Below are 13985 nucleotides of genomic sequence, written 5' to 3' on the forward strand. Positions count from 1 at the left end.
CTAGAAAGAACTTCTCAAACGCAACACCGAAAAAAAAAATCAAGTCAAAAAAATGGGCAGAAAACATGAACAGATACTTCTCCAAGGAAGACATACAAATGGCTACCAGACACATGAAAAAATGTTCAAAATCACTTGGCATGAGGGAAATACAAATCAAAAGCACAATGCGATACCACCTTACACCAGTTAGAATGGCAAAAATTAACAAGGCAGGAAACAACAGATGTTGGAGAGGTTGTGGAGAAAGGGGAACCCTCCTACACTGTTGGTGGGAATGCAAGTTGGTGCAGCCACTCTGGGAAACAGTGTGGAGGTGCCTCAAAAATCTGAAGATAGAGCTACCCTATGACCCAGCAATTGCACTACTGGGTATTTACCCCAAAGATACAGATGTAGTGAAAGGAAGGGGCACATGCACCCCAATGTTCATAGCAGCAATGTCCACAATAGCCAAACTGTGGAAAGAGCCGAGATGTCCGTTGACAGACGAATGGATAAAGAAGAAGTGGTCCATATATACAATGGAATATGACTCAGCCGTCAGAGAGGATGGATACCCACCATTTGCATCGACCTGGATGGAGCTGGAGGGGATTGTGCTCAGTGAAATAAGTCAAGCAGAGAAGGTCAATTATCATATGGTTTCACTTATTTGTGGAACATAAGGAATACCATGGAGGACATTAGGAGAAGGAAGGGAAAAATGAAGGGGGGTAAGTCCGAGGGGGAGACGAACCATGAGAGACTACGGACTCCAGGAAACAAACTGAAGGTTTCAGAGGGAAGGGGGTTAGGGGGAGGGGTTAGCCCCGTGATGGGTATTAAGGAGGGCACGTGTTGCAAGGAGCACTGGGTGTTGTGTGCAAACGATGAATCATGGAACACCACATCAGGAACTAATGAGGTACTGTCTGGTGTCTGGCCCAAGCTGATTCATACACAAAACTCTCTTCTCTCAGTGGAGGTCAACCATGCCTATAGAAGTCACCTGGTTTACCAGGACTTTTTAATTTTATTTATTTATTTATTTATTTATTTATTTATTTATTTTACCATGACGACTTTTAAATGTATATAAATAAATGCTCCACAGGATGGCGATCCAGGGACCCAGGACGTGAAAGCAGTGGTAAAGGTCTCTTACCTCTCATCACATGTGGGGGAGGAGTTGCCTCGAGCACTCGAGCTCCCAGCACAGGCATTGGGATCTTCGGTGTTGGGGAAGGGTTGACCCAAGATGGGACTGAACTCAGAGCAACCTTGTTTCCATAATACAGGGCGCCTGCATAGAAAAACCCGTAGCCATTAGTTCCCATGGAGATTTCTTACAACTTCAAGAATCTGTGTTACGCAGACCCTAGAGGTTCTCGGCTATGGTTTTCTCCCATTGATTTTATTCCAGAACTTTCTCTCTTCCCGCTTTTCCTGTCTTTCCGCTGTGGGGCCTGCTCGAGGGCGCTCTGCCGAGTCTGGGCCCCGGGCTGTGGGATCTGCCCCACAGAGGCTGGAGAAGGGCCCCGCATCTTCAGCCCAGGCCCAGGAGATGATGTCCAGGCCAGCCCCTGGAGAAGTCCTGGCCTGGGTCCCTTCCTATTGCCTCACCAAACAACAATCTAAACAATTTAGTTTCTCAGCCAGCTAGTTTCCCCTTACTGGTTACAGCAAGGTCATTTTGCTTTCTGATATACAGGCAGCCTTCCTGTCTTGGAGAAAACAAATGGCCGTTCACCTAGGCGTCTTATCTCGCTGATACAAAATCACTTATAAATGCCAGTTTATCTAGGGCGAGTTTCTCCCCAGAGAAATTTAGCTGTGGGGCCCCAGGCTCTTGTAACTGGGGCGTCAGAAGTAAGAGCACCTTGAACCCTAGACCTCTGTGGTTAGTTGGCATCTCACTTGGACAAAATGAAAAATGTGGAAAGTGATCCCTCCAGGGTGTGCAGGCCATTCTTAAGACTGTTTCAATAGGACTAGTTCCTAAGAAAGGGAGGGCAGGAAGAAGGTGATAAGCCAACGTCTTCTAAACTTGGCATACGTGCCCCTGAGCACAGCTTAGGACTTTTCCCCAGGACACAGAAATCATGGGTGGCTTTGTGGCAATTTCAAGGTTCTCAGCTTCCATGTATACTTTTCCTAAGAAAACCCCTTTCTCTCTTTTTTTTTTTTTTCTTATTTAGTTAGGGTATATTCTTTTTTTTTTTTTCTATTTTACCCAGCATTTCTTTTTATTATGTTCTGTTAATCACCATACATTACATCATTAGTTCTTGATGTAGTGTTCCATGATTCATTGTCTGTGCATAACACCCAGTGCTCCACGCAGAACGTGCCCTCTTTAATACCCATCACCAGGCTAACCCATCCCCCTACCCCCCTCCCCTCTAGAACCCTCAGTTTGTTTTTCAGAGTCCATCGTCTCTCATAGTTTGTCTCCCCCTCCGACATCCACCCCCTTCATTCTTCCCCTCCTGCTATCTTCTTCTTCTTCTTTTTTTTTAACATATAATGTATTATTTGCTTCAGAAGTACAGATCTGTGATTCAACAGTCTTGCACAATTCACAGCGCTCACCATAGCACATACCCTCCCCAATGTCTATCACCCAGCCACCCCATCCCTCCCACCCCCCACCACTCCAGCAACCCTCAGTTTGTTTCCTGAGATTAAGAATTCCTCATATCAGTGAGGTCCTATGATACATGTCTTTCTCTGATTGACTTATTTCACTCAGCATAACACCCTCCAGTTCCATCCACGTCGTTGCACATGGCAAGATCTCATTCCTTTTGATGGCTGCATAATATTCCATTGTGTATATATACCACCTCTTCTTTATCCATTCATCTGTCGATGGACATCTTGGCTCTTTCCACAGTTTGGCTATTGTGGACATTGCTGCTATAAACACTGGGGTGCACGTACCCCTTCGGGTCCCTACATTTGTATCTTTGTGGTAAATACCCAGTGGTGCAATTGCTGGATCGTATGGTAGCTCTATTTTCAACTGTTTGAGAAACCTCCATACTGTTTTCCAGAGGGGTTGCACCAGCTTGCATTCCCACCAACAGTGTAGGAGGGTTCCCCTTTCTCCACATCCCCACCGACATCTGTCGTTTCCTGACTTGAAAACCCCTTTCTCTTAGTTGAGAAGTGGAAGGCATGCTCTCTCACCAAAAACCTCCCAGGAAAATTGGTGTAGTGCCGAAAACTAGAATGACCCAATCCATTGCAAGGGACACAGATCCGTTTGCAAGTCAGACAGTTTCCAGTTCTTTCCTTTAAACAGAGTTGAAGTAGGACTGGAGCTGTGACATGCTAGATCATTAAAAATAATTTTTGCGTACTAGATCCTATGTGAGTTTGGCATATAACTTTGAAGAAGCTGTGAGTGACAGTTGCAGCGACCAAATTCATTCCATTCCTATCTACTTAACCTATGTCAACAAGATTTATCAGGACTTAGGACTATAAAAACATTTTCTTAAAGATTTATTTTTAAGGAATCTCTACACCCAACTTGGGGCTCGAACTCACAACCCCAAGATCAAGAGTCGCACACTCCACCGACTGAGGCAGCCAGGTGCCCCTAAAATTTTTTTAAAGTAGGAATGACACTGAATCTGATCTCTTTCAATCTATTAATAAATAACACTTACCCAGAGGTACTTGAAAAAACACTCAGCCACATTTTTTTCTCATTAAGAGATGATTTTCAATAAAATTTTACTTAGGGATATCAAATTTATAATCCATGTATATTATTTTGACCAATTGCCTACTTGTAGTAATTTTAATAAAACTCAATCTAGAAAAAAAATTTGAACACTCAAAATCTAATGGTCACAAGAAATTGAAAAAAATTAAATTTGTAAACATTTTTCTTGCATAGGAGCAGGATGATCAGTAAAAGACTTTCCCACATAGCAGTGTATTACACTGAGACATAATTCTGCCAGTAACGGAAATACCAGTTCAACTAGAAAAAAGAACCATATAAAATTTCCAAAAATAGAATTTGTTCATGTGTTTTTTTTTAATGGATGATGGAGAGTACCAAGTTAGGTATTCCATGTCGTTGGATACACTTAAAACAGTGATGGAACAGGTTTGTTTTAAACACTCACTATTGGGGCACCTGGGTGGCTCAATCAGTTAGGCGTTTGCCTTTGGCTCAGGTCAGGATCCCGGGATCGGAGGATCGAGTCCCGCATCGGGCTCCGAGGATCGAGTCCCGCATCGGGCTCCCTGCTCAGTGGGGAGACTGGTTCTCCCTCTGCTTGCTTCTCTTTCTGCTTGCTGCTCCCTAAGCCTGTGCTCTCTCTCGCTCTCTCTCTGATAAATAAATAAATAAATCTTTAAAAAAATTCAATACAATACAATATGCCCCAAATTAAATTCGCTGCAACTATTTAAGCGTGGTGAAAAATGGTTAAATGTTGATTTAAACAATGCGTGCCGGGGTACGTAGGTCTTCAAAATTCCTTTGGGAGTTAAGTGAGCAGAAGTTCTAAGACCATAGCAATAAACTACCCCAAAGTAAATTGACCGGAAGAGCTCGGACACACGGGGACCCAGGGCTGGGAAGCAAGAGGCGGGCTGTGGGGGAGAGGAGCCGAGGCTGGAGGACCCCGGGGCCGGCGAGGAAAGCCGACCCGTCCGATTTGTCCAGCAGATGGCAGCACTGACCTGAGCAGCAGGAATGATCTTGCGGGGGGGCGTCGGCCAGCATGCGCTCATCCCCGGCCTCGTTCTCAATCACCATCGCGGTGAGTGGGGTCACTATGTGATGTTCCAGAGACATCTGCAGGATTGTTTTTGTAATTTTCCTTTTGGCAGCAGCTGTAGGAGCCAGGCTTCTGTATTTGGGAAACAGAGGCATTCGAGTACATTACTGCGCTTACGCCCCAGCCCCCACCACCTCTGGGCTCAGCCTGGACCCTGGGGACGCCAGATAAAAGAAGGCTAACTGGCTCCATGAAGCTAGGATTTTATTTAGCTATGCAGTCCTACAGTATTTTTTTTTAATAGACTTTATTTTTCAGATCAGTTTTAGGTTCACAGTAAAATTGAGGAGAAAGGTCAGAGATTTCCCAGATACTCCCTGTGCCCACACACCACAGCCTCCCCCATTATCAACAACCCCCCACCAGAGTGGTGTATTTGTTACAAGCTATGAACCTGCGCGGACATTTCCTCATCACCAAAGCCCACGGTTTACATTAGGGTTTGTTCTTGGTGGTGCACATTCTGTGGGCTTTGACAAACGTGTGATGACATGTATTCACTATTGTACTATCGTGCAGACGCTTTCACTGCCCTAAAGACCCCCTGTGCTCTGCCCGGTCATCCGGCCCCCCAACCCCCTGCAACCACTGATCTGTTTTCCAGGGACTGTTCCTGAAAAATCAGTATTGAACTTCAGCAACGCGCTGTGTATCTGTAATTTTGCTGTGCATGCACCCAGCATGCTTCAGTAAAGGGGCAGGGATAGTTTTTGCTCACTTCAAAGCCACAGCTAACACCCCATGTCTGTTTTATAATCTTACTGACATCACGGATTTTCTCTGTGAGTACAGTCATACAACCGTATTTCATGTTTTCCTGACCTAGTTCAGAAGACTCTGTTCCATCTTCCTGGGAATCTGTTGTGGTAGGTGGAATGGGGCTCGGGAATGGTGATTTTCTTCTTCGGCACCTGCTATGTTATTCTGCTGCACGTGGTCCAAGAGCTATGCATTATTCAGAAATGTAGTTCTTATACTGTACAGGTTAAGTGCAGGTCAGCCAGAGATGAACGAGACAGCTGTTATGGAACCTGTCCTCAGGTGATACTAGAATCATGAATTTCTCTCTGGACAATAACCTTTTCAAAAGTGAACGCAAATAGACTACTGATACTCCCCAGCAACACGGATGGATCTCATAGACATCGTGTTGAATGAAAGAAGCCAGAAACAAGAAGTTCAGTCACAGAAAACTAATTGATGGTGACCGTGATTTCTACCACAGGTGTGTGTGGGGGGGCGTGTTCTGTGGGAAGGAGAACGAAGGACCCTTCAGAGAGGACAGAAGTGTTCTATAACGGATCTGGGTGGTGATTATGACATGGGTGACACATCTAAGAATTCACTAGACTGTACGTTTAAAATTCATGCACTTCACCCACTTTGTGTATGTTATACCTCAATAAAAAAGAAAATTGTGAACTCAGCTTTACTTAAAGTGCTTGGAACCAGTGGAAATTGACAGTCCAAATCCCGAGTTAATTTGCTGCCTTTCTTGGTTCCAAATCCTTCTTGTGTATCACTTTCAAAATATTCAAGGCAAACCTCTTACTTTTGCAAATCCCTGTGATGTACACTCTTCTCTTCTTACCGCTCAGCTAGAAGTTGGTTGATTGTCAGATAGGCCCACAATTTCTTGGTGAAATCAGGATCTGCATGCTTGTCTTTTGACAGAAAATCCTCCAAGTCGTCCATTTCGGCCAGAGTTTCCAAGACTAACTCCGTGTTAGCCTGGATGATGGAAGATTCAGTTGAAAGATATTGGGGGAGCAGAACCAGAGTTAATCAATCCACATTTTTCCTACCTACTGTCAGTGAATCAGGGCACTATGTAACTTCAAGGGAAGTGCAAAACAATTCAAAAGAATACAAAAGAGGAAGTAAGTGCACACATCCAAGGTTTGGGATTGGCTTTGGGATCAGAAGGGAAGGATTTACAGAATGGTTTGAGGACCATGGCATAGATATTCTCATGCCTTCCCTTCCACTTTATCGCTTTTAGTCCACATGCAAGATTCTTGGAATGCAAAATATTAACCTGTTAATATACAAGATGGACTGTATCGAGGGGACCAGTTAGTCTTTTGAGAAATAAGGAGATAAGTAGAAGTACCGAAGTGGCAGTGATGATGCTCTGTAACTGCTCCAATTTATCAGGGTTATATTTTCCTGCCACCACAATCTCTGAGCCTCCAAAATAGTTGTGGAAACTGTTTTGAGTGACATCCGATACTGACAAGTGGGGATAGTTGAACTGAACATTCCGGAGCAATGGAGTAGAGACCTGGTTGTAGAATTTCTACAATTCATAAAAAAAACAGAGAAATCATTATTTTCATACTACTTCATCAGTCTAACACACTTTTTTAAGAGGGGGGAGGGGCAGACAGAGAAAGAGAGCATCTCAAGCAGGCCCCATGCCCAGCACGGAGCCCGACTCAGGGCTCGGTCTCATGACCCTGAGATCATGACCTGAGCTGAAATCAAGAGTCGGACGCTTAACCAACTGAGCCACCCAGGCGTCCCTAAAGCCCTTTTTGCTGAGATTCCTCAAATGGTTAGCTGGTATCTCTTAATTTATTTTCACAGGATCTCTGTGGAGAGCTATGAGACAGGGAAAATTCTCACAATTATCAGATGAACTGAGAAATGGAGAAACTAAAAAACTGTTAAGAATATTACCCTTGGGGGCGCCAGTCAGTTAAGCCTCTGTCTTCGGCTCAGGTCCTGATTCCAGGGTCCTGGACGGAGCCCTGCATCGGGCTCCCTGCTCAAGCACACTTACAGGCTATCGTTTGATCTGTGTTGCATTACGAAAAGCTGATACCAAGATGCCAATGCACTTTGAAGGGGAAACAATGGTCACGATGTTAAGAAGGACCAGTTGTTTAGTGGGACTGGAGAGCCCAGAAGCTTTGATGATGCCTGGGAGGACTTGCTCAGGGAGTAGGGAGTGTGTGCCCATCCCCCTGCTGCCTTGAATCTCATTGTCAATGCAGAGCAGATACCCATGCAGGGTGGGGTGAGAAAGCAATCAAACACTTTCTGGTTGTCACTGCGGAACATAGCTGAAATGATGACAACTGTGACTTAAATTTGGCTAGTTGAATGACTTTGAGTGAAGGAGGAAGAAAGAACAGAAAAGAAGTGTTACTTTGAGCTGGGAGGATGTGTCCTGGTTTCCATAAATCCTTTGAGCAATTCCACGGTTTTCATTGGATAGTCTCTTCAAAAAATCATAATCAACGTCAAATCCTATCCCCAAGCTGAACAAGGAGATATTGTCTCGGATGTTCTGCTTCACGTTTTTCTGAATTTTTGACAATTTCAGTTCACCTAAGGTTGATGACGACAGAAAGGAAGAGAATGAGGGGCAATGTTATAATGTTTTTGGAAAATCCACGGAGGGCAGTTTAGCAAAATTTGTTGAATTAAAAATGCACTTCCCCTTTTTAAAAAAATTTTTTTAAAGATTTTATTTATTTATTTGACAGAGAGAGACACAGCGAGAGAGGGAACACAAGCAGGGGGAGGGGCAGAGGGAGAAGCTGGCTTCCCGCTGAGCAGGGAGCCCGATGCGGGGCTCGATGCGGGGCTCGATGCGGGGCTCGATGCGGGGCTCGATGCGGGGCTCGATGCGGGGCTCGATCCCAGGACCCTGGGATCTTGACCTGAGCCGAAGGCAGACGCTTAACAACTGAGCCACCCAGGCGCCCCTGCACTTCCCCTTTGACCCAGAGACTCAGCTTCTAGGGGTTTTTCTTAAGCTGCCTTCACACAAATGGAAATGACGTATGGGCAATCATACATAGCAACATTATTGGGAGTAGCAACAGATTGAAAACAAATGCACAGCAGTAAGGGAGGCTGGTTAAATGATGATACATTCAAACTGGGGGATACTATGCAACTATGCAGTTATTAAAAAGAGCAAGGTAACTCTATGTATTTATACTGAATGATCTCAAAGACACATTTTTAAGGGGGAAAACAGTGTAAAAATTGGTATATGTAGGATGTAGTTGCATATAGGCATGTGTGTATGTATGTGTGTGTATATATATTCACATATAAGTGTGTATATATGTATATGGAGTTTACATATATGCACAGAATATATCTGGAAAGATACACAAGAAATTGCTAACCAAAGATTGCCTCCGGGGACAGGAACTGGATGGTTAAGGGACAGAAATAAGAAGCAGACTTAATTTTCTGCTATGTTTCCTTTCCTTCTTTATGATTTTATTCTCAAACTGAGTTTTTTATTTTTATATTTTTTAAGATTTTATTTTATTTTTTAAAGTAATCTCTACACCAGTGTGGGGCTCAAACTCACAACCCCGAGATCAAGAGTCACATGCTCCACCAAGTAAGCTAGCCATGTGCCCCTGAAATGGAATTTAAAAAGTAATCTGATCGGAGAGGGAAGAAACACTGAATCTACCACAAAACCATAATGACAAATGGTTGCTTTTCGTCTAAAACTCTAGTGGCCACTGTCACGACTGGCCTCCTGGTCTTCCTTCCATGCAGCTGCGTCTGGCACAGGTCCTTATCTGCATGGCAGACTGCAACACAATCTAGCATGCACTCTTGTATTTGCCAGTAGAAAGACACAGATGAAGCAGATAAAAATAACAGCACATGACAGAAGCCAGAGATGTTGGGCCATTTTGTGGCGAAGAGTGCAAAATGTACAGGATATATCAGAAAGAAGTCATTTCTCCAGTTGCCGTGAGTGACTGGGGGAATGTGAAGAAGGTTGGAATAGGAAGAAGGATGCACTGGGGACGGACACACTCATCCCACACACTCCCGTACGCCACCTCACGTACCTTAAGTTGAGGGAATAAATGTAATAACATTGTTACAATTCATACTCAAGTTTCCCCACGTTGTGGAGGCAAAACGGGCGCTTTCAAGAGCATCACCAAGAAATGTCTGGGACTGGGTTTCAAGGGGGTGAGTGCTCCCGGGTCAAAAGAAGCCTCCTTTTAGAAAGCATGGGGCTACGATGGTTTAGAAACTTGCAAATGCCATCGGATTTCCCGTTTGAAGCAAGAGTTAAATATTTGTCACTAGAAGATTGAAGTGCTACTTGCCTACTGTTGGGTCGCCGTCAGAAACCAAAATGATCAGAGAGACTGACTCAGAGTCCAGCATTCCCAAATTATTGGCTTCATTCAAAATAAAGATGGCACGCAGAAGGGCTTCGTTGATATTTGTGCCTGTTAAAGTAACATTATGGGCTGTTCCGTTATGTACTCTCTCTTTGCACAAAAACCATCACATCCTGGGTTCAGGTTCGTCCGTCTGGTGATTACTCATGTGTCATTTTATTCAGTACCCAAATCCTTTGATTGTTTTCCAAGTGACACAAATTTCCCCCAGGCTGGTCAAGATTCCCCAGGGGAGTAAAATACTCACTATGTAGGAAACTATTCCCTTAAAGATGACTTCATCCTTTCAAAGCAGCCATCTGTCATTTTGGTAAACACCCAATAGAAGGTCCCAAAATCACCCTTGCTGACATGCTGGGACACTGGTCTGGGGACAGTTGCATTTTATGCTGAGAGTAAGAAGAAGGCTAGTGTCACTTGCTGATAACCCTTTTCTGAGAAAGTTTGGGATGGTCACAGACTTGTGTGATACGGGTTATGCCTTGTACTTTCATAAGAAATTAGTATTCATCATGGAATAATACATGCATTACTTAAGGCAGGCCATTGCAAGCCGGGCAAAGGCCACTGTGGTAGGGAGTGATACTTCCTAAGTGAATGAAGATTTGAACCCTATGAACGTTTCTCACTGGGCTCTAGGGTAAAGTCACTCACCTCCACTGGGCTGGATTTTCTCAATATACTTCTTGGCATCTGCAATCTGTGTTTTAGTGGCTGAGACTAAATCATTTCTCCAGGTTCTAATATGGTGGTTGAAGTCAACCACAGAGAACTGGTCTTCAGCTCTTAGGTCATCCAATATGGTCTTCATTGCTTCCACTGTCTATTTCAAAAGAGAATGAAGAAGGGTCTCATTACATTAACTCTCAGCCCAAGAAGAAAGGAGAAAGACCAAGGGTTCATCCTATCATCTTGCAAGTACCAACTCAAGCTGTCATTCTTCCAGAAAACCTCTTGTTCATAAGCCAGCAGATCTGTGGTACTTTGTCAGAGCAGCCCCAGCTGACCAAGATGAGGCCTGGGGGGAAGGTGCATTGAATGTCTGCCATGTTGGGAGGGGATCAAAGAAGGTGGGGAGCCCCGAGCACCCTTACCAACAAGGAGGTACCTACTTGTTTCATTTTTATTCCCCACATTGAGCCACTAACATCAATGACAAAGAGGATGTTTTTGGGAATTGGGTCCAGGTTTTCAGGAGCAAAAAAGTGGACAAAATATCCATTAAATACCTGGAAAACAGAACACAATATTTAGCTTGTAGGAAGGCGGGGCCCTAGGGGCTAAGAGAGAAGAGGCAAGCCACAGGGAACGGGAGGCATGCTGGTCATAAAGGGGAGGCTTGGTGTCCATCCATGTTTCTCCCTCCTCCTTCCTGCTCTGCCCCCCTCCGCTGCTGGGAAGACCCAAGACCTCTGGGTAGTTTCATTCCCCAGGGCATTTCACTTTGCTCCCCTCCATCCACCCAGTCTTCATGGAGAGCCTGACTTCCGGGCACCCTGCTAGCCAACAGCCAATCGGGCAGAATGTCTGACCTCATCAGGCTCACAGGCCAACCCAGGATCCAGACAAGTAAAGAGACAATTGTAGCAGAGTGTTACATGCTGTGATCAGGAAAATAAAGGACTCTGAGAATGCCCAGTGGACATGTATATGACTCAGATGGGGGAGTCTTTCCCATGGAAAGGTAATCTACACTGGACTTGAGCATGAGTTTGGGACTTGGGCAGGCTTGGCGGGAGCAGGTAGGAGTGGCGAGGAGAGTTCCAGACAAGGGTGAGAAAATATGGCACGCTAGGGGCTCTGTAAGTGGTTCAGCACCACGAGGGATATTGAATTCAAGAATTCAAGGACTTAGAGTGGAGAGTCAGCAGGACAGATCACGAAAGACCTTTATCAGCACTCTAGAGAGTTTAGATTGTTCTCGAAGTTACTAGAAGGTCGCTCCAGCTGGCTTCCGGATCTCCGTCTTTGTCTTCTGCTCTGGGCCCTAACGCCTGGCTCCCCTAGTTCTCTTTCCACTGTCCTTGGTCACTTCTACCAGGACAGTACAATGCCTAGCTGGTGAAGGTGTAGCTGTGGACACTTCTCTACCTCGCCATCCTGGAGAGAAGCACAGACTTTCAGATACCCTCTAAGGGCTCTTACCTTAGCACAAGGGAAATACAGACATACACCTCAGACAGGACGAAGGGGGAAAAGAAATTGAAGAAATCTCACAGTGAACATTGGCCCCGGAAATCACCACTAGCCCAGATCTTTCTCTTGGTTGTTCCGTCCGCCCCTCCCCATAACCTCTCTGCTTTCTTTGATAGTTTAATTGCAAAGGGCCTTCGTAGGTTATCCAAAACTCCCATCTTGTGATTTTCCTCTTGTACTTCATATAAGGCCTAGAAGTACCCTTCTGAGATGAGGACATGAAACTCAGTGATGCTCTCTTTGGTTTTCTTGACATGAAAAAGATGATGCTTAGTAACACTTAGGGAAATAGGATTCTAGTCCCTTCTCTGCAACTGGATGCTTGCCTTGGCAGCTAGGAGCCACCCAGAAGCCAGGGGGACTTGTTCTAAAAGACACCTTTGTTTGGCCTCAGCATGGCAGTCCTCTTGGAGACTGGTTTTACCCACCTCGAGTTCTCCGGCTTTCTCTTCTCTGTTCACATCATACATCACCACCAGCTCTCCGTCTACTGCAGTCTCAGAGCAGTTGGAGCATTTTCTTTGCTGTGCCACAGAGGGCTTGAAGGACAAATGTGCCTGGAAAGAACAGTGACATCAGAGCCCAGTCTCTGCGCCTCTCCCTCCCAGGATGGGGGGCTGACAGCTCCCTGCGCACATGGGTGAGGAGTATTGCCCTTGGCTTGACGGCCAGCCCCCACCCAGGCAGCATCAGAAGTCACATTCCCAATGTAAGGGACAGTGGCTAGGCATGTGAGGGGGCATCTGCCAGCCTGTGGTGCTGCTGCCCAGGTTTTAGGACTTCTTATGATACTCAAAGAATTCCTCCCTTCCCCCATCAGAGAGACGGTGACCAGCTCGAGAAAGTCTGTGAAAGGTTCTTAGAGGAGTTTGACTCCTCCGCTGTTGGTTATTATTAGTCATGAAGCGAAGAGAATTAAGCTGAGCATCTCTTGCTGTGACTAATGAAAATCTACCACATGATTTATGTGATTATGTGAAAGCTATCTTTTAGCTACAGTCAAGCACATGACTTGAGGGAAATGGGGCCCCAAAAGGGACAGTCACTGGTCAAAATGTAATGAAACAATAGATTTTGCTCAGAGATCTCTGTTCCCTCACAGACTTCACTCCCTGACCACTTTTCTGTTCCCCAAGGCACAGAAGGGGCAAAGAACCCATGAGCTAGTGGCCACTTAAAATAAGACTCTTTGCAACAGGCAATACTTATGATACCTTCTGCCGTCCTTTAGATATGACAGGAACACCATCAAAATGGCCATCAAATGTGTCAGGAACATGGAGAAATTTTATTCCCTGAGGTTCAATGACCCACACGTCTACCTAGAGTTGAGAAAGAAAATTACTCAAAGCATCAAGGTATCTTTTAAGGCTTTTTTTTTTTTTTTTTGGCAAAAAGTACCATGACTATATCCTCTGCTGTTTTTCTCATCTTCAGGCTTTCCCAGAAGTGACCCAGTGTGGTTCCGTGATCACTTCTGCACGTTCCTTCACTGCCGTGGATCTGATTCATCTCACCACGGGGGCTGAAGACCCTTTGGGCAACTCAGGGCTCTCCTCCTCCTGCTTCTTCATTCCCCATCTCTATCCTAGTCTATTTTTATTGTTGTTGTTGATAAGAGTATTCATGTTGTCGAAGGAAACAAAGGAAGGAAAGCCGTTGCGAAATGATTCTGCCCTTAGTCTGTGGATCTGTCAACGAAGGGCCAGGGCCTTTTCATTCCTTTTCTGTCTATGTGCTTTGAACAGAGAGAAGCAGAAGGAACTCCCTTTGGATGATGCCTGGAAAAACCATAACCGTGGCTTTCGTTTCTCTCTAT

At 45.0% G+C, this 13985-nt stretch overlaps 1 protein-coding gene across 2 annotated transcripts in view; it reads right to left on the reverse strand.

Annotated features, from left to right (window-relative positions):
• Positions 1-13985, reverse strand: part of ITIH2 (inter-alpha-trypsin inhibitor heavy chain 2) — a 35206-nt gene that overhangs the window by 8869 nt on the left and 12352 nt on the right. For both annotated transcript variants that reach the window (XM_088025534.1, XM_028114699.2), the window contains 10 exons: positions 13381-13488; positions 12595-12723; positions 11083-11199; positions 10625-10793; positions 9893-10018; positions 7942-8123; positions 6901-7086; positions 6379-6518; positions 4690-4859; positions 1148-1285 (listed from right to left, as the gene is read on the reverse strand). In XM_088025534.1, coding sequence (XP_087881660.1) covers positions 1148-1285; positions 4690-4859; positions 6379-6518; positions 6901-7086; positions 7942-8123; positions 9893-10018; positions 10625-10793; positions 11083-11199; positions 12595-12723; positions 13381-13488 — 1465 coding nt within the window. The remainder of the gene's footprint in view (positions 1-1147; positions 1286-4689; positions 4860-6378; positions 6519-6900; positions 7087-7941; positions 8124-9892; positions 10019-10624; positions 10794-11082; positions 11200-12594; positions 12724-13380; positions 13489-13985) is intronic.

This window comes from Eumetopias jubatus, unplaced genomic scaffold, assembly GCF_037043125.1.
Source record: "Eumetopias jubatus isolate StellerSeaLion01/CBP00866 unplaced genomic scaffold, mEumJub1_p1.0 scaffold_8, whole genome shotgun sequence".
Classification (NCBI taxonomy): domain Eukaryota; kingdom Metazoa; phylum Chordata; class Mammalia; order Carnivora; family Otariidae; genus Eumetopias; species Eumetopias jubatus.